The sequence below is a fragment of the Macrotis lagotis genome, chromosome 7, assembly GCF_037893015.1.
Source record: "Macrotis lagotis isolate mMagLag1 chromosome 7, bilby.v1.9.chrom.fasta, whole genome shotgun sequence".
Classification (NCBI taxonomy): Eukaryota; Metazoa; Chordata; class Mammalia; order Peramelemorphia; family Peramelidae; genus Macrotis; species Macrotis lagotis.
The window spans coordinates 215,538,230-215,561,765 of NC_133664.1; the positions used below are offsets into that span (position 1 = coordinate 215,538,230).

The 23,536-nt window shown below is 31.6% G+C and overlaps 1 protein-coding gene across 5 annotated transcripts in view; it reads right to left on the bottom strand.

Moving 5' to 3' along the window:
• Window positions 1–2,197: 2,197 nt before the first annotated feature.
• The window catches only part of REDIC1 (regulator of DNA class I crossover intermediates 1), a 40,802-nt gene continuing 19,463 nt past the window's right edge, over window positions 2,198–23,536 (bottom strand). Inside the window, exons 3-7 of one of the 5 annotated variants that reach the window (XM_074194838.1) lie at window positions 18,174–18,309; window positions 15,988–16,120; window positions 12,143–12,191; window positions 7,883–7,903; window positions 2,198–2,312 (exon numbers count right to left, since the gene is read on the bottom strand). In XM_074194838.1, the coding sequence (XP_074050939.1) occupies window positions 2,283–2,312; window positions 7,883–7,903; window positions 12,143–12,191; window positions 15,988–16,120; window positions 18,174–18,309 (369 nt within the window). In that variant the 3' untranslated portion in view covers window positions 2,198–2,282. The other 4 variants (XM_074194837.1, XM_074194840.1, XM_074194839.1 and 1 more) reach the window with 4 other exon arrangements.

Below are 23,536 nucleotides of genomic sequence, written 5' to 3' on the forward strand. Positions count from 1 at the left end.
TAAAATGCTAACCTATTCCCTGCTGAGGGGAGGGGGTGGGAAGCAAGGATGGAAGGAAATTTTGTAACTTGGAAATATGCATGTACAAATAGATGAAAATAAATATTTTTTTTTTACAAAGAAGTCATCGGGGTCATAGAAGTCTAATTAGACAGAGGGACTGGGAGCAGTTCTGTTATATGCTGATGATCATAACAGAAGAATGGAAAGAGAGATAGAACAATAATACACTGCAGAGGGAGGAGAGAAAAGGTTGAGAGAAAAAATAAAAACAAATATAATGTGAAAATTGTATACTTTGATTTATATTCATGCTTCATAGTTTTTTTCTCTGCACTTGGATGGCATTTTCCATCACAAGTCTTTTAGAATTGTCTGACTACTTTATTGCTAAGAAAAGCTAAATCTATGACATTTGCTTTGTTTACAATGTTCTTTCAGTTCTGCTCACAAATCAATTCATGGTTTTAAAATCCACCTGCTCATCATTACTTATAGAACAATAGTTTCATACCTCAATATGTTCAGCCATTCCCCAATTGATAGACATCCCTTCAATTTCCAATTCTTTCCAAACCCAAAAAGAGGTGCTACAAATATTTTTGTACATGTGGGTCCTTTTCGATTTTCATGATCTTTTTGGGATACAGACTAGTAGTGATATTGCTGGATCAAAATGCGTGTACAATTTTATAGACCTTAGAAAAAAAGTTCAAAATTGATCTCTAGAAGAGCTGGATCAGTTCATAACTTTATTAACAGAGTCCCTAGTTGAGATCATTGGGCATCTCAATTTACTCTCCAACAATGATCATTTTCTTTTTCCATCATATTCGTGAATCTGATAGGTGTGAAATGGAACCTCAGGCTTGTTTTAAATTTCATTTCACTAATAGTAATTTAAAGCATTTTTTCATATAACTATAATAGCTTTATTTTTTTTTCATCTGAAAACTTTCTGTTTGTATACTTTGAGTATCCATTTTTGGGGATGATTTGCATTCTTCTAAATTTGATTCAATTCTCTATGTACTTTATAAATGACACCTTTGTCAGAAACATTGACTGTAAAAATTGCTTCCCAGCTTTCTGCTTTTCTTCTGACCTTGGTCATGTTGATGTTGTTTGTGGAAAACCATTCTAATTTAATGTAATTAAATTTATCCTACTTTGCATTTCAGAATTTGGTCTTAAGTTCTTCTCTCCATAGATCTGACAGGTAAATGATTTCTTCTTCTCCTGATTGGCTTATGGCATCACCCTTTGTATCGAAATTTTGTACCAATTTCAACCTTAAATTGGTATAAAGTGTGAAATGTTTGATTTCAACCTTAAATTGGTATAAAGTGTGAAATGTTTGTCTATCTCTAGTTTTTCCCATATTATTTTCCAGTTTTCCCAGCAGTTTTCTACTTTTTTCACTAGTATTGAAGTTTTTTCTCTAGGCTAACTATGCTAAATTCTTTCAACTGATTTTCACATGACAAGGATTCAAGGCATTTCACTAACCTGGCTGCTCTCCTTTGAACACTCTCTAGCTTTTCAATGTCTGTCTTAAACTGTGACACTTAAAACTGAGTACAATAAATATAAATAAGCCTAAAATAAATAAGGTCTAATGAAAGAAATGTACTGGTAAAAGAACACAGAGATTTGGAAACAAGTGAGGAATAGCAAGAAGACTAATCAGGTAGATCTTCAGAAATCAAGAATAGCAAAAATGTACCAAAAACAAACAAAATCATAACAAAGAAAAAAGAAAAAACTGGAAAGATAGTTTAGAACCAGGATTGAAGGGCTTTAAATGCCACATAAATGAATATATATCTGGGCTTAAACATTGATTTGGCAAAAGATGAAATCTGAATTCTAGGCTGTCTCTCTAGAGTTTGATTTTAAATGCAAGGAAAAAAATTGACAGACTATAATCTCAATGAGAAACATATAAAAATATCTCTAAAGTAATGCCTATTTTTAGTTTCTAATATTAATCTCAGATGAATTTGCATTGAAGTATAGGTAACATGATACTGTCAAAAGGAATCCAGCTCTAAAGTCAGGTTTAATTTCTACCTTCCATGCTTACTGCTTGTATGATGACCCAGGACACAGTTTCCTAGGCTATAAAATGAGATTGGGCTAGGATGACAAAAGATCCCTCCCAACTCTAAGTCTATGATTTATGACTTTCTCCTCCTCTTATTCAAAAGTTAGCTTTATTTTATTAAGCAAATTTATTAGGTCAAATTAATTGACATTTATTATAAATGCTGGTCTTGCTTCTAAATCACATCCTCTTCTTCACCCAGAATCTAAAGGAGAAAAAAAAGTTCAACAATTTTGCTATATGCTCAATATATTCCATTTTTTCAATTTAAGTAAAAAATTTTGCAAATCTTATTTACAAATTTGTCTTTTTAAAATATTTATAATTAAAAGTCAAACATAGTTAAATGTTGCCACTATGCTCCTTTAATATCAATCTCCAATTTATAGTTTAATTTGAGAAGCTAATTTTAAAATTTATGAAGAAAAAGTATCATCTGTCAAGCAATAAAACATAATTGAAATATAAGGGCTTCTACAGAAATTGAAAAACATTTCAAAGTTATATTTAAAATCATGACAACTGTATGTCTACTATCTACAATAAATGTGTTACTTTTGCTGTTAGGACCACTAGATACATAAATCACAAACTACTGATAATATTAATAAAATAAGAGTGTTGTTTGAAGAAGAAAGATATTGTCTTAAATGAGATGATGATTTAAAATATCTGTTTATTTTATTTATTATTATTTATTAAAACCAAAAGGTATAAATGCTTCTTCTTCCAAATTTGCAAAGAAAAAATTATTTACCAGTTTTACAGAATTTGGCAAAGGTAGACAAAATATAGAAAATAAACAGAATGAATGAAATGGGATCCTGTAAATACAAGACTGAAATAAAGTCTGTAAAGCTCTTCTAGCCCTACACAGAATTATTCTTCAGCTATAAGGTGAACTCAGCTTATTCCATAAGATAAGATAATATAATTTTCTTGTGCAAGGTAAAAACTCCATCACTTAGAAAAATGTTATACATGGAACATGACTGAATACTATTCTCTCACAGACTCCAAGGGCTGATCACAGACAAACTGTATGTGACTTAAGGTTCACATTTATCTTTTTTCCTTTATCTATAATGATGCTGCTCAGATATCTCATTCCTTACCCCTATGCCATATAAGAAACTGGTAGTCATTGTTTTGTTTAAATAAGGAGAGTAAACAGCACAAATATAGATAAAACAACAGAAAGCAACTTAAAAATGGAGGAAGGAATATAACCAAAATACCCTTTAAAACCTTATTCTTATTTCTTCCTGAAACCATGCTTTTTTCCCTATATATTCCTCATTTTTCATATTTAATTTTGGCACTTAGTTTCTGGGATTTTTCCCATTAAAAAAAGAAGTTAGTAATGAATTTATGTCAGTTATTAGTGCTCTAAGGAAGATTTAAAAAAAAAATTAGGAAGAATAAAGCCAAGATAGCAAAGTACAGCAAGTTCCACTATATTCCCCTAAATACCTCCAAAAAGAAAAGGAGAAATTAACAGACTGAATTGATCATGAATAAATCCAAGGAAAAAGTTACAGTGGGTCATTTTTCCAGTCCAATTTGGCATAGAAAGAAAAGACAAAGAGATCTATAGTCACTGGGAAAAAATGCCGTTAGTATAAAGCAAACCTTATGGAATCTACACCAGGGCAAGAGAAGTTCCAGATTCCGAAGTTGGATTTCCACTATTAATCAGAGAAGTGCAAATTGAAACAACTCTGAGGTACCACCTCATGTCTATCTCTTTTGCTAATATGATAGAAAAAGGAAAATGATAAATGTTGAAGGAAATATGAGAAAAATGGTATATTAGTTCACTATTGGTAAAGTTGTGAATGCCATGCTCAAAGGGCTATAAAATTGTGGACATACAGTAATACTACAATTAGGTCTGATTCCCAAAGAGATCATAAAAAAGGGAAAGAGAACTATATGTACAAAAATATAGCACATTATTTTTTTTTGCGGTGGCAAAGAATTGGAAATTGAAGGAATGACTGAGTTAAAAATCAAATCAAAGAAACAACAATTTCATTTTAAAAAAATGTCAACAATGAGACAACATACCAAAATTTATAAGAGGAAGCCAAAATGGTGCTTAGGAGAAAATGTAAATGTCTAAATGTCATCAGTAAAATAGGGAAAGAAGGGGCAGCTAGTTGGTAAAGTGGATAGAGTACAGGTCCTGGAGTTAGGAGGACCTGAGTTCAAATCTGTCCTCAGACAGCTAATGTCTAGCCTAGCTGTGTGACCTTGGGCAAGTCACTTAATCCCACTGCCTTAAATAAGTTTAAAAAATAAACAGGGAAAGAGCAGATCAACAAACTGAATATGAAAATAAAAAACTAGAGGAAGAACAAATTTAAAATCTCCAGTGATACATCAAAATAGAGATACTGAAAACCAAAGATGAAAGTAATAAAACTGAAAGAAAACAATTGAGCTAATTAAAGTCCAGGCTGATTTTATGAAAAAAAACCCCATTAAGTTATTAACACTGGTTAATTTGATTGAAAAAAGAAAATCAAATTACATTATCAAAAATGAAAATGGTGAATTCACCACAAATGAAAAGGAAATTAAAGCAACTATTAAGATTTTTTTTGCAAAAAAAGATTTATTTTGCTCAATTATTTGCCAGTATGATTGACAATCTATGCAAAAATGATTTGCAAAAATATAAATTGCCCATATTAATAGAAGAGGAAACAGAATATTTAAATAATCCTATCTTCAAAAAAGAAACTGAACAAGTGATTAATGAGAAGAAAATCCCAGGGATAAATGAATGTACAAGTGAATTCCACCAAATATTTAAAGAAAAATTGATGTCATAAGTATCATAGAAACTATTAGGGAAAATAGGTGACTAAGGAGACCTACCAAATTCCTTTTATGACACAAATATCATACTGATACCTAAAATAGGAAGAGTGAAAACCTAGAAAGAAAACTAGAGATAAATTTCCCTAATGAATACTGATACAAAAAGTTCAAATTTTGACAAGGAGATTTCAGCAATATTTCATAAGAATCACAGCAGATGAGATTTATACCAGGAGTGCCATACTGGTTCACTGTTAGGAAAACTGTCAGCATTGTTGACTATATAAATAATAAAACTAAATCATGATTATCTCAACAGATGAAGAAAAAACTGTTGACAGAATGTATTACACATTCTATACTAAAAAAACCAGAAAAACAAGAAAATAAGAAAAGGGAACTTTCCATGGAAAGATAAATAATATCTATATAAAATCAATAGGAAATATTATCTGCACTAGATCATAAATGAAACAAAGATGCTTACTATCTTGTGGTTTTCCTCTTTTGTTCTAATTCTTTTTTTCACAATATGACAAATACAGAAATGTGCTTTGTTGAGTTACCCTGTCCACCAGGGGATTCATTCAGTTCAGGAGAGAAAAGAAAAATGCCTACACTCAGGTCGGGGTGCTAGCAGGACAACTAGCAGAGGTGTTTATTGGTAGTATCAAACAGTCCTTTATAGCAGAAAAACCACAAAATTAGCATACAGGATAAAAACAATGATGTAACTCTAATTTGGGCAAGATATAACCTGGTAGGATGTAACCCAGGTCAAGAAGTTTGAGAACAGGGCTATCAATAAGCGAGGCCCCAAATGACACAGCTATGTTATCAAATCAGAGTTCTGTGGAAAGTCTTCAGCTTGAGGGTCACCAGAGCTTAGGTTTTTTAGTCATAACTGACCTTCTAACTCAAACTGAATGTTAATTATCTCTACATATAATTGGGGAAAACATTATTAATATATAAAAAGGAACAATTTTTACATAAAAATGCTACATAAAGCCATAAAAAAAAAGAAATTGAAGGAATTAGTAGTTAAATGATTAATCTAGCCCTTGTAAAACCCAAAGATTCAAACTTTGGGGAAATTAATTCACTATTTGATAACAACTTGCTGAGCAAATTAGAAAATAAAATAGCAGAAATGAGAAAAAGTCCAATATCTCACAATACATACCAAAATAAAATCAAATGCATATATAATGTAGACATAAAAAATACCATAAGCAAATTATGAAAGGAAGGAATAGTTTATCTGTCAGATCTATGGAGAAGGGATAATTCAGGACCAAACAAGGAGTATAAGGAGCATTAAAAAAAGTAAAATGGATAAATCTGTTTATTAAATTAAAAATTAAAAAGGGTTTTCACAAAAAAGTAGTGCAACCAAGATTGGAAGGAAAGCAACAAGCTGAGAAACAATTGTATCTAATAAAGGCCTCCTTTCTCAAATATTTAGAGAGCTAAGTCAAATTTTTAAGAATTTAAGTTGACAAGTTATTAAAGAAAATGAACAGTTTTCAGATGAATAAATCAAAGTAATATGAAACAATGCTCTAAATTACTACTGATTAGAGATATGTAAATTAAAATATCTCTGAGGTACCGCCTTACACCTATTGTATTGGCTAATGTGACAGAAAAAAGAAAATGCTAAATGATGGAAGGAATGTGGAAAAATGGGGACACTATTTCATTGTTGGTAGAGTTGTAAATAGATACAACTGTTCTGGAGAACAATTTGGAACTATGCCCAAAAGGCTATAAAACTGTGAATTCCCTTTGATCCAGCAATACCATTAGTAGATTTTTATGTCAAAGAGGTTAAAAAAAGGGGGGGGGGGATGAGGGCAAAGAGAAAGCTCCTTCTTGTAAAAAAAATATTCATTGCAGTTCTTTGTGTGGTGGCAAAAATTTGATATATGAACGTAGTAGAATCCTAATGTGGTATAAGAAATGACAAGCATATGGATTTCAGAAAAAAACCTAGAAAGGTTTACATGAACTGATGCAAACTGAAGTGAGCGGTAACAGCAAGGCAGTAAGATATTAATGAGAAAAGATTTAGCTATTCCAGCAATATAACAATCCAAGAGAATGCCAAAGGTCTCACAAGAAAAAATGATATTCATTTCCAAAGAAAGAACTGATGAAGCCTAACTGCAGATCAAAGCATGCTCTTTTCACATTCTTCTTCTTTCATATGCTACATGATTGCACATATTTAGCTTATATCAAATTCCTTAGTGTTTTAGGGAGGTAGGATGTGAGAGAGGAAAGACAAAAATATGGAATTCAAAATTTTTAAATAAATGTTGAATTTACATATTATTAGAAAAAATAAAATATTACTTTTAAAAGGTCCTCCTATCTCAAAGAAAAAAACAAAGTGGTCAAAATCCCCGAAAAGGTTTTAGGAAGAGCTTAAAAAGGACTTGAAAACCAATCAAGAGAGATTGAGGAAAAAATTAGAAAAATAAAAGTAATGAAGAAAACCTAGCAAATAATAACAAAACAAAATAAAAAACATGGAAAAAACAGAAAAGAATATGAAATATCTCAGGAGACAAACAACTGACCTAGAGAACAGAACAATGAGAAGCAATATAAGAATTCTTGGACTACATGAAAGTTATAGTAACTAAGTCTAGACAGTATACTTTAAGGGATTATTAAGAAAATTGTATTGAAAGTTAGGAACAAGAAAGTAAGAAAGAAATAGAAAAGAAATCAACTGATCACCATCTAAAAGAGATCCCAAGATGAAAATTCACAGGAATATCCTAGATAAATTTTGAAGATCCCAGTTTTAAGAAAAAATACAAGCAAAATACTACAGGAACTATAGTCAGCATAACACAAATTTAGCAGCTTCCACACTGAAAGAAGATCAAGAAACCAACAATGGAACTGGGCTTGCAATCAAGAATAACTTACCCTGAAAAATGGTGTGTCATCCTGAATGGAAAAAAAGAGACATTTAAGGAAGTGAGCAGATGATATGATGAACCTGAGAAAATCATCTAAAATTTCCTTGAAACAGTTAATAAATTCAGCAAAGTAGCAACATATATAATAAACCTATATAAATCATCAGCATATGAACAACAAAGCCCAAGAGCAAGAGATAGAAAGCAACTATAGACAACATTAAATACTTCAGAATCTAACTACCAGACAAACCCAGAAACTGCATGAGCACAGTTATAAAGCATTTCTCACCCAAATAAAGTCAGATTTAAATAATCGGAAAAATATCAATTGCTCATGGTTAGATCCAGCTAATATAATAAAAATGACAATTCTACCCAAATTAAAATACTTATTCAGTGCCATGACAATCAAACTACCAAATAACTTGGGGAATTGATGCATTGCTTGTGGAGTTGTGAATGGATACAATCATTCTGGAGAGCAATATAGAACTATGCCCAAAGAGCAAGAAAAATATTCATTCCCTTTGATTCTGCAATCCCTATTCTAGGCCTATGTCCAGAAGAAATCAGTTCTTTTTTGTAGTGGCAAAGAATTGGAAATTGAGGGGATGCCCATCAATTGGAGAATGGCTAAACAAGTTATAGTACAAGAATAATATGGAATATCATTGTTCTAAAAGAAACCATAAAAGATTGGACTCTGGAGAAGTATGGAATGATACTGAGCCAAGGGAGCAGAACCAAGAGAACAGTGTACACATTAACAACAACAATGTGAGGTGATCAGCCTTGATGGAAGCAGCTCCTCTCAGCAGTTCAAAGAGAGGACAACTGTATTATACCTGATGGATAATGCTATTCCCCCATTCAGAGTCAGAAAAATAACAAAATAAATAAAAAACCCTTCAGAAACTGTTGAACATTATATTCTCTGTTATGTATTTTTTCCCTTAATCCTAATTCCTCATACTGAAAATGATTAATCTGTAAACGTATTATTAAAAGTATGTATGTACAATGTGAACCTGTCTATTCGCCTCTGAGGGTAAGGGGGTGGGAAGGGAGGGTGGAAGGAAATTTTGTAACTTAAAAAAACTTTCATAACATGTATTTGGAAAAAATGAAACATCAATGAAAAATGAAGTGAGTAGAACTAAGAAAATGTTATATACTGTAATAACAATAATGTTCAAAAGATAATTTTGAAAAGGAAATCCAAATAACAAACTTTTGTCATCAGAAACTCTAAAGGCAATGAGATAATATGTTCCACTTTCCCCAAGAGCAATAAAGTGGTGCATACTCTTTGATCCAAATTACAAAGAGATCATAAAAATGGGGAAAGGATCCAAATGAATAAAAATATTTATATAATTCTTTTTGTAGTGACAAAGAATCGTAAATTGATTAGAGAATGGTTAAACCAACTATGGTATATAAATTTTATGCAGCAGTATTGTTCTGTAAGAAATCATGAGCTGCCTAACTTTATAAAAGCATGGAAAGACTTTCATGAATTGATGATGCTGAATGAAGTGAGCAGAACCACTGGAACATTAAACACACTAACAGCATCACTGTGAGACGATCAACTATGATTGACCCAACTCCTCTCAATAATCCTGAAAGTTATGTTATGAAAAATGCCATCCAAAGTAAAAATCATGAATTCTTAATGCAGAGAAAATCATTCTATGCTCACTTTTTACTAACTTCTTTTATGTTTTTTTCTTTTTCTCATGCTTTTTTCCCCTCCCTTAGCTCTAGTTCTTCTTGACTGCTAGCTTGACAAATTCTAGTTTGACTAATATAGGAACAGGGCAGCTAGGTGACGCAGATAGAAGATGATGATGTTTATCCTTCATTCTCAGTCTTTGAGTTAGTAAGACAGAAGCTTAAAAAGTATCTTTGCATATGACTGAAAAATAAGGGGGGGGGGGAGAAATAATATGTTCCAAAAAGCAATGGATTTCAAGATACAACTCAAAGTGGCAAACCCTGTACACTAGAACTAAATAAAGGTGGGGGAAGGGATATTACATAACTAAATAACAGGAAGAAAGAAAAAAGGAATAAACTTAAAACAAAAAATTTGCTTTAGATAATATGAAATATTTGAAGTCCATCCAGTTGAAAAAGAGAGAAAATTGCTGTTTTCTAATTTTTTTTAAATTGATTTTCTAGGGAAATGTAAGAAACCATGACTCTGGACAAATTAAAAGGAAAAATACATGTAATTACTAAAATATTGTTAACTGTGAAAACAGATTAATTAAAAATAAAACTCTAAAACTAAGAAAAGGAAGTGACAATCCAAACTCTAAAACTAGCAGGAAAAAAGTGATAATGAGGAGTGTGGTTTAGGGTAAGGAAAAAGAGCCAATGGGAATAAGATTGTCTTAGTATAGATTATACCAAAATAAATGAAGATATTTTAGAAAAAAAAGAACAAAGTAAAATCCCAGGTTCTGGAGGAGAAAGCATCAATACAAGTATGAACAGTGGAAAACTTTATTTTTATATGAATGGCCTGGACAATCCAATAAAGTGAGTGATAGGAAAAAAGCCCAACAATGTACAGAGTTTATAAGAAACACATCTAAAAAGCAAAGACACACATACACACAACAACAACAACAACAAAAGCAGAACAAAATTAGGAGAAACATAATGAATTTAAAGTTAGAAGTTTTTAGAACAAATTAAATTTGAAAAAACTAAAAGTGAATTTAAATTAATGTGGTCCAAAATTTTTATAAATTCAGACTATCAAGCATTTTCTAAATGTCTAAAAAACAGAAATTAAAATGTTTTACAAAAATCTAATGAAATGAGTTTTGTGAAAAAATTTAGCTTGACCTATTTAATATGCTTTTCTTTAGAAGAACATTTTCAAGTGAACACCACATTGGTACTAAAATTTTCTTTTGGATAATATGTAGTTTTTGAAACATCCAATTTACAAAGAAAGAAAACTGTTGGTTTTTAATTTTTTAAATTTATTTTCTAGCATATTGTATGAATCCATGATTCCTGACAACTATAAGGAAAATATAGTTAATTACTATAAAATTATTATTTATGAAAAGCAGACCAATTAAAAATAGTCATGTACTAAAAATAAAAAATATCAAAAGGAAAGTCTTAAAACGAAGAACATTAAGGAATGAGAGTCATGATTAATTATAAGGAATTAGTTTCTTTAGTGATTATGTTATTTTTGTGATGTTTTTAATAATTTAACCATTAAATCATTATTTCTCTATATCTCCTTCTATAACTTCTTCTATTAGAAGAAGAGATCTTAGTTTGATGAACCCTGATTATACTTCAAATGAAAGGGAAGTCAGAATTCTGTTATCTCCAGTTGCCAGGATTTTAAATCATGCCAGAAGTATACCCAAAAATAATGGGCTCAGAATATGTCAATGACCTTGATGATCAAGGTGATCACTGCCTATTGGCAATACTGTGTATACCAAGTCATAAGACTTCTTTTAAGTGTATTTAACATATATGTATATATATATATATATATATATATATACATACATATATATATATACATACAGAGAGAGAGAGAGAGAGTTATTAAATGTCTATTAGTCTTAAATTTAACTCACTGCTAACTCACTGCAACAGATTATCCTCAAAAGGGAAACTAGTTATTAGACTGCTCGTAGTAGTCAAATCAACAAATTAATAAGCTTTTATTTAGTACCCATATCTCCTACCCTACCACTAGATTGCAATGATTCTCTCATCTTCCTTATAGCATTGTCAGTTCTGCAATTTTAAATCCAATTTAAAAACAATGTCTTAGAAAACATTTTGGAGTTTCTTTTATATGGGCCACAAGTGGCCTTAAAAAAGGAGAGTGCTTAGGGTTACTCATAGCACAATAACTGACTTCTAGGTAAACTACATTTAAGATTTCATATTTCAGGGAGAAGGGAAGCCTGAAAAATATGAATATCTATATCTTAATTTCATATAAAATAAAGTGATTATGTCAGTATGTTTTCACCTATGTATTGCTCATTAGTAATATGAAATCAAATTAAGTATCAAAACATGAATGGCCCTTCTGAGTTTTATTACAAAAGAACTAGAAGCAAAAACCATACAAGCAAGTCAATCCCATATAATATATACCATTACCATTTAAAAGTGATATTAATAAATAAACCTCTACCTTGAAATGTAACTAAGAATTCTTAGCTAAAAAAAATTCCTCCAATTATTTTTAAAATAACCTCACCTCAACTGGGCCAGATCCATTTTTAATGTCTCTCTTTTGATGATGCGATCTACTGAAAATTTAAAAGAAAAATTTTATAAATTATAACATAAACTGGACTTCAATACAATTAGATTGGTAATATATTAGAAATGTGTACTGTTCTATATAAGATTGAGGAAATATAAGCTAGTAAGAGTTTTCCCTCCAAATAAAATGTACAAAGTCTGTGATATTCTATAACCTCCAATTTTAAAGGTATTAAATGTGCTGGATAGTGTGAGAAATGAAAACTTCTCTTATATTAATAATCAATTCTTAAAGTTGAGGAAACCTAAGCTTTTTTTTTTATTCATTCCCAGCTCCTTCTTCAGTCTCTCAAGGATAGGACTGATGGAAGACAGTATTAATATTCTCCTCATTCTAGGTATTGCTACTCCACTCAATTGGCTCAGACTTCTGTAGGAGATAGTAATTCTCTGACTACTTTGCCCAAGGCTGGGGGGGGAGTAGTTTAGGGGGAAAACTCTCTGACCATGAGTGACATGATGTCACTCCCAACTCCTCATTGGAGTGAGCTCTCTTCTCTTTGTAAAGTCCACCTATCATTAATTGAAAATAAATTAGAGTCCACCCTCAAGAACACTCTTCTTTCAGGAACATATAAGCCATGAGCCTGCCACCATAAGGGCCTTTAGCATTCAAGACTGCTACTGAAATTATGTCTCAAACTTTTTAATCATCACAGCAATAAGATCAAAAATACACTATGGCATTTTAGAGTAATGAACCGTTATGGGATACCCAACCCCTCCAAAACCACAACAGGGAAATAAAAAGTAATTGCCCCAAGAATTTAAGAGGCCCCCTCCAAGCATTATCTTCTTGTATTTTATTAATGAATATGATTAGTGAAGACAAATAATGAAAAAAAATACTACATTCCTATATCACCTGACCAATAGGCTAGTCTGTCAGTCATTGGTTTTTTTTAGGTTTTTGCAAGGCAAATGGGGTTAAGTGGCTTGCCCAAGGCCACACAGCTAGGCAATTATTAAGTGTCTGAGACCGGATTTGAACCCAGGTACTCCTGACTCCAAGGCCGGTGCTTTATCCATTACACCACCTAGCCGCCCCATTGTCAGTCATTGTTAATCAATACTATATGGTCTGATCAAGAATGACAATTCTGGGGCAGCTAGGTGGTGCAGTGGATAGAACACCAGCCCTGGAGTCAGGAGTACCTGAGTTCAAATCCAGCCTCAGACACTTAATAATTGCCTAGCTGTATGACCTTAGGTAAGTCACTTCACTTGCACCTGAATTATAATTTAATTAATTGCACTACTTTAATAGAAAGATTTTTACATATAGCTCTGGTGTCTCTAAAAGGTTGGATAACTGCAATCATGGATTGATAGAATCATAGCATTTAAGGTTACAAATGACTTTGAAGATACTCTAGTTTTACCTTTTTCATTGCAATTGAGGAAACTGAGGCCCAAAGGAAAAAAGAGAAATAACTTTGCTCAAATTCCTAGAGATTTCAAAACAGCACAAAAGAACTGAGATTATTTGAATCTAAATCCATGGCTTTTTTCCTATAATTTTTGCCAATTAGGAATCACTGCCTCAGGAATTTATGGTCAGAAGAAACTTATGAGACTATCTACTTCAAACTCCTTTTTTTAAGAAAAAAGAAACAAATTGTAATCCCAGACCTTGGTGATTAGAATGATGAAAGAATTAAAACTATACTCTATAAGAATATATAAAGAGAGCTACAAGCTTTGTCATAAGACAAAATCTAGAACAATTTTTTGAGTATCATCTTTATTTTTTTATTCATATGCACATGTATATTTTTTCATTCATATGCACATATAGAAAATTTCCTTCTACCCTCCTTTCTCCATCCCTCTCCCCTCATCAGCTAACAGTCAGGTTAGCATTGTACATGCCTATTTTTGATAAATATGTTTAGAGATTAGTCATTTTTGTTATGAGGAATTAGGATTACGGGAAAAAATGTTCATTAGATTCTTAAGGGTTGAATTTTTTTTCTTTTTGTTTTTCTTCCTCTGGATGGGGATGACATTTTCCATATCTGGTCTACTACAGTTGTCCTAGCTCTCTGAAATGCTGAGAGGAGCTGCTTCCATCAAGGGTGATCATCTCACAATGTTGTTGTTAATGTGTACATTCTTCTCTAGGTCTGCTCTCTTTGCTTGGCATCAGATCCTGTATCTCATTTCATGTCACTCTAGAGTCTGACCATTATGGTTTCTTATAGAACAATAGCATTCCATAGTATTCATGTACTCTAACTTGATTAACATTTCCCCAGTTGATGGGCATCCCCTCAATTTCCAATTCTTTGCCACTACAAAAAGAGCTGCTATGAATATTTTGGAACATGTGGGACTTTTTTATGTTTTCTTCTGGATATAGATATGAATTGGAATTGCTGAGTCAAAGGGTATGAACAGTTTTATTGTTCTTTGGGCATAATCCCATATTGTTCTCCAGAACGGTTGTATCCATTCACAACTCCACCAGCAATGCAACAATGTCCCAATCCTCCTACAACCTCTCCAACATTGATCATTTGCCCTTTTTTTCATCTTGGTCAATTTGATATTGGTGAGGTGATACCTCATTGTTGTTTTAGTTTGCTTTTCTCTAATTAATAATGATTTGGAATACTTTTTCATATGATTTTACACACACACACACACACACACACATACAGCTTTAATTTCTTCATTTGAAAAACTATTCATATCCTTTGAGTATTTATTAATTGAAGAATGACTAGGGATCTTATGAATTTGATGAAATTCTATATATTTTAGAAATGAGACTTTTATCAGAAGTCCTGTTGTGAAGATAGTTTCCCAGCTTTTTGCCTTCCTTCTAATTTCGACAGCATTGATTTTATTAGTGCAAAACCTTTTAAATTTAATATAGCAAACCATTCATTTTGTGGTTTATAATGTGTTCTAATACTTTTTCAGTCATAAATTTATCCCTTTTCCATAGATCTAATGGATAGAGTATTTCTTGGTCTATTCTCTTTTAGCTTTTTTTTATTCATTTTTGTTGTTTTAGCACTGCTTCTGGGGTATAAAGAGTATATTTGTTTATTTGTTTTGTTTTGTTTTTACTGGTGCTGGGGTCTGATCCCTGATTTGTCATTGGCCAAGATGTTGCCTATGCAGTTCAAGCCTTACCTTTGGAGAGGTTTGTTTTCTCCTTTTATTTGCCAGTTCTGATTTAGCAGTGGTTTGTTTCCAACCCAGTTCTGTCTTTTTCCCCAGTGTTCCCAGGATTCAGAATTTGGGGTTGGGATCCTCCCTGCTGCCTTGCTATCTAGCTCTCAGAACTTCTGCTGTTGTCAAGCAGTTGGGACCTGGATTGCACTGTGTCTAAAAAGTCTCCCAGGCTTTCCTTGTGACTTAACTTCCCCTTTTCACCCAAAAAGACCAGACAGTCCTCCAATATGTCTACCGTTGAAAACTTCTTTGTGTCTTCTTTTTCTTGGTGGCATCTGTATAGCTTGAATGTCAGAACAGAGGCATCATTTATCTTTGATAGAGAAGCTCTGCGAGCATGCTAGCTTCATGTTGCCATCTTGGCTCCACCCTGGAAGTCCCTGTTGTTGGGTTTTTTTAAAAATAAAAACAAACTAATATTGTTGAGAGATGAAACTTAATGGAAGGAATGAGAGAGGAAATTGAATAACACTATATTCCACTATTGAAAATGCAATCAGGACTATAGACAATTAATAGTAAACAATTTAAGGTCTCTAAATTAAAAAAAAAATCAACACCTCTCAGTACAAAACCCCAGTTTTAAGTTACCTGTTTTCTGTGTCATCAAAGTAGCTATTAGATGATTTATAATGAGAAGGCATCAATAATTCGAAATTGTGCTTTCTTATAGGTATTTTTGTGTTCGTGCTTATATTCACAAATGTTGGTTTTCTCACAGTAGCTGTAATGAAAAAGCTCAAATTTTTAACAGTAATGCATTTTTATTAAACTTTTTGCCACATTCAATTAAATTCAACAAGCATTTTTAATTGTCTTCTATGTACAAATAATTGGTTTTAGAAGGATTTTTTGCCTGTAGATATGCAATATTAACATTCTATAGTTCTGTTTGATAAATTAAAAGTCCTAATTTAAATTTTATATCTTCATTTCATTTCTCTGGAATTTTATTTGTTTTGTAACTACTACAAAATGTAAATGGGCTTCTGTTGCCTTGCAACAAAGAAATTTTCAATAAGCATGAAAGAAACTGCTCGTTTAGGTCTCTCTTCAAACAGCAAAGTCTATATAACTAATAAAGTGCATCTCAAAGTACAGTTTTCTTCACATATATGTATATACATATGCCTTTAAAGAGGATGTAGTTAGCTCCAAGGCAGTGACTGATATCTTAAGTGTATACCTACCATATTCCACCCTCTTTACAACACCCACAGATATGATCCCACTGTGATATACATTTCATTCTTTTGTTTCCCCACTTTTTTTTGGCAAGGTAATGGAGTTAAGTGACTTGCCCAAGGTCACACTGCTAAGTAATTATTAAGTGTCTGAAGCTGTATTTCTCTCAGATCCTCCTGACTCCAGGGATAGTACTGTACCCACTGTGTCACCTAATTGCCCCCATTTCATTCTTTCATACATATGATATACACATACATACACATAAGCATACAGATATTCACTAAATGTGTACACAACTAAGAAACTCTTTAAAAGTGTGAGGAATTAAAGAAGCTTCAAAAGATGAACATTTGTCCAAATCTGTTGATACTGCTAATTTAATTGTTATATTATTATAATATAATTGTTAATTACATAAAGTGTATCAGAGACCTCTAAATTTACATAAAACACAATATCTACCTGAAATATTCCCTGTCTTTGGAAGAAGCTACATCATAAAATAGCAATGAAAGGTGAAAAATTACAAAATTCATCCCATGATATGCAGAAATAAATGGGGCAAATTAATTTTCCAATCTTTTAAAACATTGGCATTGGCAACTCCTGATTTGTCAAGTGCCCAATCAAGAAGCCCTGTTTATAAAGAATCTGGAAGAGAACATACCCTAACAGAATAAGATACTAATGAGAGATTCAGTTGGAATTTCCTTTTAAATTTGAATTCTTTTACAAAATAATTATTCACTGAGAGGATTATCCCTAACAATCATTTATAGTCATCAATATGAATAAATTATTCTATGATCAAAATATTTTCTTCTTAAAACTGAGGTAATACCCAGTTAGAGTGGGAGTGCTTACTTTAAGGAGTGAATACTTTCTGAACATGGCATACACTGAAGATGCACAGACCCAATGCCAAACTGAGAGCCTTAGGCTACCCAGAAGATCGCAAATGACATCTGGAGTGAAAGGCAAGGGGCACAGAAAAAAAGGGAGAAGAATTATAAATACAAATTTAATTTGCTCTGTACCTAGTGCCAATGAAAATGATGTCTTTGGCATATCTCACTGCATACTTTAAAGGCCAATGGCATATTGTTATCATAATACTTTTGAATTTTTAAATTACCTACTATAATTTTTGCCATTACAAAAAACCTAAAAACTCTATTACTAGTTTTATTCAAATGTTCTTATAACAGATTTAAATTAATGCTTCAAAAATATTGAAAGAGGTATGGAACAAATGAACTAAAATAAAATTAGTCAGGAAAACATTTACTACTTCACAATATTTAAAGTTAATTCAAAATAACCTCTCTTGGAATCTAATAAAGACTGGTAAAAAAGATATTATCTATTCCCTAATATTCACTCACTTAAGACATAACCATGTGTTATTGGTATATACCAATATGTTTATTTGGGCATATATGGATATAATATTTTGTATAATTTAGAGTAAAAAAATTAGTAAACAATACAAGACTTTATTTGAACTTACAGATACTAGCCATTGCCTCTTAATTCTAAAGTTATAGATATTTTATAGTCTTTAAAATGAAGTTCAAATATGTACTCACCAGGTTTTCCCTTCTTGATAGAGATCTGATTTACAATATACAAAGTGAGAAGATCTAAATTGACTGAAGAATTTTTAGAAGGTGATAAAACTTCCAGAAACTTCTTTGATTTTAGCTTCTTCTTTTCAAAATATTCCTAAAATATTTCAAGGTAAGGGAAAATAGCATTTGTTGTATTTGTATGGCCAAGAATTCATTAATAATTTAATTTATTTTATTAATTCATTTAAACTAACTACACTAGTAGTATAATGGGAATTTATGTTAACAGATATATATTATTTTAATATTTTTAATATTATTAAAGAATCACAAACATAATTGGAGTAATAATTTTATTTTTTGATCCTATAGCCTCTTAAATTTGCACCTTTTTAATTCAGACAAAAGTATTTAACAATAATTTCTAAAAAATATCACTTGAAGATTGTGCATTTCACAACTTCACAATTATTTTTTAGAAAATAAATTATAGGTGACAGCTAGGTGGAACAGTAGATAGAGCACTGGCCCTGGAGTCAGGAGGACCTGAGTTCAAATCTTGCCTCAGACACTTAATAATCACCTAGCTGTGTGACAAGTCACTTAATCCCATTGCCTTGCAAAAACTTCAAATAAAGAAATAAACAAACAAACAAACAAATAAACAAATAAATAAATTTTAGATAACAGCTTTCATGGAAAAATTCCCATGGATGGGAAATGCAAAAACTCCCATGCAAGTTAAAAACCCTGATATGAAATATATCAAACCTAATAATTTCTTCAGTTGTGTTGTTGATCATGAAAGGTAATCATGTACCTTTTAAGGATTGTACATCAGAAAAGAGAGAAGGTTTTAGGGGTAATAACTAAGCACAAAGTCTCTGATATCATTCAACGTTTTAGAATTTTCTGATCTCAAAATATGAAACAATTTGTGACATAACTCTGCACATGAACTTTATGTAGGGCCAATTATATACCACTGAAATACATAACACATGGAAAGTTACCCAAGAACATCGGAGTCCACAGAGTGACTTTATTTTCTTGGTTATTTAGCATGTAAAGATCTTATCTGTCTAAGTCAATTATTTTTGCAATTGCAGAATAAGAGGCTACTTTAGAAATACCAACACAGAAGTTTGAGAACTCAAGGGTTATTCTCAATATACTGTTTCTTTCTTGCTAACACAGATCAAGTTGACCTGCTTCCCTGATTGTGTTAACATTGAGACTTTCTGAAAAACTGAAAATTCCTTGGAAATATATCTGAAATCAATCATTCAACAAGCATTTACACATCTACTATGTGTCAGATACGGTCAGGTACAATCACTACTTGTGAAAGAAGTACAAAGAAAAAAAAAAGCTCTATTCTTTTTCCAAAGATCAAAGAAATGCTGTTTTTGCATTATTTAGAAAAACTTTTTTATATTATTTAGACCTATAATTTCATTAGGTTAGGAAAGAAATTTCCAGTGGAAAAACATATTATAATAATGCAAACTGGCGATTATTATTCAATTTAGAAAACTTACTGGAATACTTAAGGGTTAGGTATCAGAAATTGCACACAAATCTTTCTGGGTCAGAAAGCTAGCTCTGTTTACTGTATTACAAACAGTTGCTCTGTTCTCAATCAAATAAGCAACACCCTATCTACTGAGTTTTTTCTCCAACTCATTCAACCCAAGGATTACTTGATATCTCTTAAGAACACTGTTCTTCTTGACCAATAATTAAATTTATTAGGAAGTTGGTAACACTGCCTTCCAAGGATCTTTAGGACCAGATGTTTAAAAAAAGTGCCATTGGAAAATTTTTCTCCCTCTAGTTACCAATCTACTGTAGATATTTAAAGAAACAGTTATCATTCTGAAATTCTCCTGCCAACTTCTTCACTGTTAGCTTAAAAGCAATGGAGAAAAACATGGTGCAAAGAGAGACTGTGGGGAAAAATCAAATGGATTTAGATTTGAATCTCAGTCCTGCTACAACTTGTGTGTCTTTGAGAAAGGACATTTAACCTCATTTAAACTCACTTAAGTATAAATTTTGGGTTGGGGAGCTGGACTAGATGACATTTGTAAATAATGATGCTTCAGGCTTGATTAAAAAGATTTTTGAGTAGGGAAATAATATTCATTGTAAAATATATCCATTTTTATTCAAAAAATATTATTTAAAGCAAGAGAAATGCTTTAAAATTTAAATTTTCCAAAAATATTTTTATGGATTTTTCACATGGATTCCTCAAGGGAAAAAAGGAATTTTAACAAGAATCAAATTTTTAAGTCATGTGACTTCTATTGTTTTAATATTTTAATGTTTATAATTTTTATGAATTTTCTAGTCTCTCCAATACATACACTGAAGAAAAAGAGACTTGAATACAGAATCATTATACAAAAGAAGCAGAATTAAGCAAAACATTTCCACATTGGTCATATTACAAGAAATATATTTATTATGCAAATTATCCATCATCTCACTGTCATGAAGTGAACATAATTTTTCTTTTTCAGTCCTCTGGAATATTTAATTCATCAGTATTCATAAGTTTCTCAAAATTGTATTTTAACAATACTGATGTTATAAGTGTAAATTGTTCATCCATTGCTCGTTTTGCTTTCCATCAGTTCACACAAGACTTTCTATGTCTTTCTGAATCTATCCCCTCATTTTCTCAAGTAAAATAATATCCAAATATCACAATTTGTTCAGGGCTTTTATAAACTGATAAATGATGGGGGCAAGGAGAAATAAAGATATAAGATATATAAGTATATTATATATAAGATATTTTTGTATATAAAAGAAAGACCTTCTCCTCTTTCTTTCATCTCTTTTAGTTATAGACCTAATGTCTGAATAAAAGGGCATGCAGTTTGATAACTTTATGTGCAATTCCAAATTACTATCCAGAATGGTTGTACCCATTTACTCCCAATGTTCTCCAACAGGAGTGAACATTATAAACCTGTGTTCCTATAGCTATTTCAATATTTATATATTTTTTGTCATCTCTACCACTCTGAGGGGTGTTGAAGAATCCAAGAATTGTTATTTTCATTTTTCTCATTAGTAATGAATTGAAATTTTTTCACATAACTACAGAAAGTCTGAATTTGTTATCTTGAGAACTATCTGTTCATATTATTATGGATCTTTTTCTTTTAAATTTGAATTCATCATGCATATATGTGTGTGCATATGTGTATAAATGAACATACATGAATGTGTGGTTGTGGTTGTGTATGTATGGCTGAGGCAAAGGCAGAGTAAATCCAATTCACACACTGAAATCTCAATGTTCTCTTTGAAAATAACAACAACAAACAACAAATATATCTATGTGAGATGTGAAACTATCACCACTAAATATTGCAACAAAAGATTTTCCTTAGTTGTTTCCCTTTTAATTTTAGATTAGATGTATTCAATCAGTTAACTATTTTATCTTCTATGACCCTCTCTTCCATTTTGGTCATAGACAGTTCTCTCTTTAGATCAATTAAATGTTTCTCTATTTTGTGGTGTGACTTTTCATAACTAGGTCATATATCTCTTTGGAATTTATCATTGCACAGAGTGCAAGGTGATGATCTAAACCTAATTTCTTCCAAATTGCTATACAATTTTACCAGAAATTTTTGCCAGAATTGAGTTCTTATACCAAAAGTTTTGACTATGTAATTCTATCTTGTGTGTATCTTGGAAGGAAGATTGTCAAATATTTTATCCAGTCTACAGAAATATAAAATAAAAAATAAAAATCCTACATAATTTTATTGTTTTAATAGAAATGTTGATTTTTGTGGATTTATTTTATACCCTGAAAGTTTGTCAAAATTATGGTTTAAATTTACTTTCAGTTGATTCATTAGGATTCTTTAAGACACCATCATATCAGCTAAACAAGGTGAGCATTCTTTTTATTCTTTAACTATGAATAGAGCCTTAATTTCCTTTTCTTGGTATAGGCAGCATTTAAATAAAAGTGTTGATACACCCAAAGGGCAACAAAAATGTGCATACCCTTTGATCCAGCAATCCTGCCACTGGGGCTATACCCTGAAGAGATGATGAAAAGGGGCAAAAACATCACTTGTACAAAAATATTCATAGCAGCCCTATTTGTGGTGGCAAAGAATTGGAAATCAAGTAAATGTCCTTCAATTGGGGAATGGCTTAACAAACTGTGGCATATGTATGTCATGGAGCATTATTGTTCTATTAGAAACCAGGAGGGATGGGAATTCAGGGAAGCCTGGAGGGATTTGCATGAACTGATGCTGAGTGAGATGAGCAGAACCAGAAAAACATTGTATACCCTAACAGCAACATGGGGGCGATGATCAACCTTGATGGACTTGCTCATTCCAACAGTGCAACAATCAGGGACAACTTGGAGCTATCTTCGATGGAGAATACCATCTGTATCCAGAGAAAGAATTGTGGAGTTTGAGCAAAGACCAAGGACTATTACCTTTAATTTAGGGGAAAAAACTGATATTATGTAATCTTGCTGTCTGTTATATTTATTTTTCTTCCTTAAGGATATGATTTCTCTCTCATCACATTCAATTTGGATCAATGTATACCATGGAAACAATGTAAAGACTGGCAAATTCCCTTCTGTGGGGGTGGGGGAAGGGAAGTAAGATTGGGGGAAAAATTGTAAAACTCAAAATAAATAAAATAAAACGAAAAACAATAAAAGGGTTGACAATGGCTATCCTTTTTTCACCCACAAGTGATTGGAAAGGATTTTAGTTAATTAGTATTACAAATATTAGCAGCTCTTGTTTTTAGATAAGTACCATTTTAAGGAAAATCTATTCTTATGTTTTCTATTGGGGTTTTTAAAACAGAAATGTTATAATTTCTTAAAAGCTTTTTCTGCATCTACTGATAAGATACAATTTTTAAAAGAAATTTTATGGATGTTTTAGTTTATACTTTTCCTAATACTAAATCAACCCAATATTCTTAGTAAAAAATTCATTGTATATAATCTTCGTGATATTTTTAGTACTTGGCTAATATTTTATTGAAAAATATTTGCACATGTACATATTAGGAATATTGGTTTATAAATATCACCTATGATGACCCTCTGGCTCCTGTCAAGATGATTATCTATGCCACAGAAAGAATTTGGGTATATCACTTCTTTTGATCAAAAAAAAAATTTCTATTTGTTTAATCAGCAAAAATCTACCCTCTCACCAAATTGAGAACAAAAGCAAAATGAAACCCACTACAAACAGAAAAGTCTCCCAAAACAAATTTTAGTATTACACATGTCCAAAATTTTTTTTGTTTCATTGTGGTTTTGAAATATGCTGTTTTGATGTTGTAGTTACAATGATAGG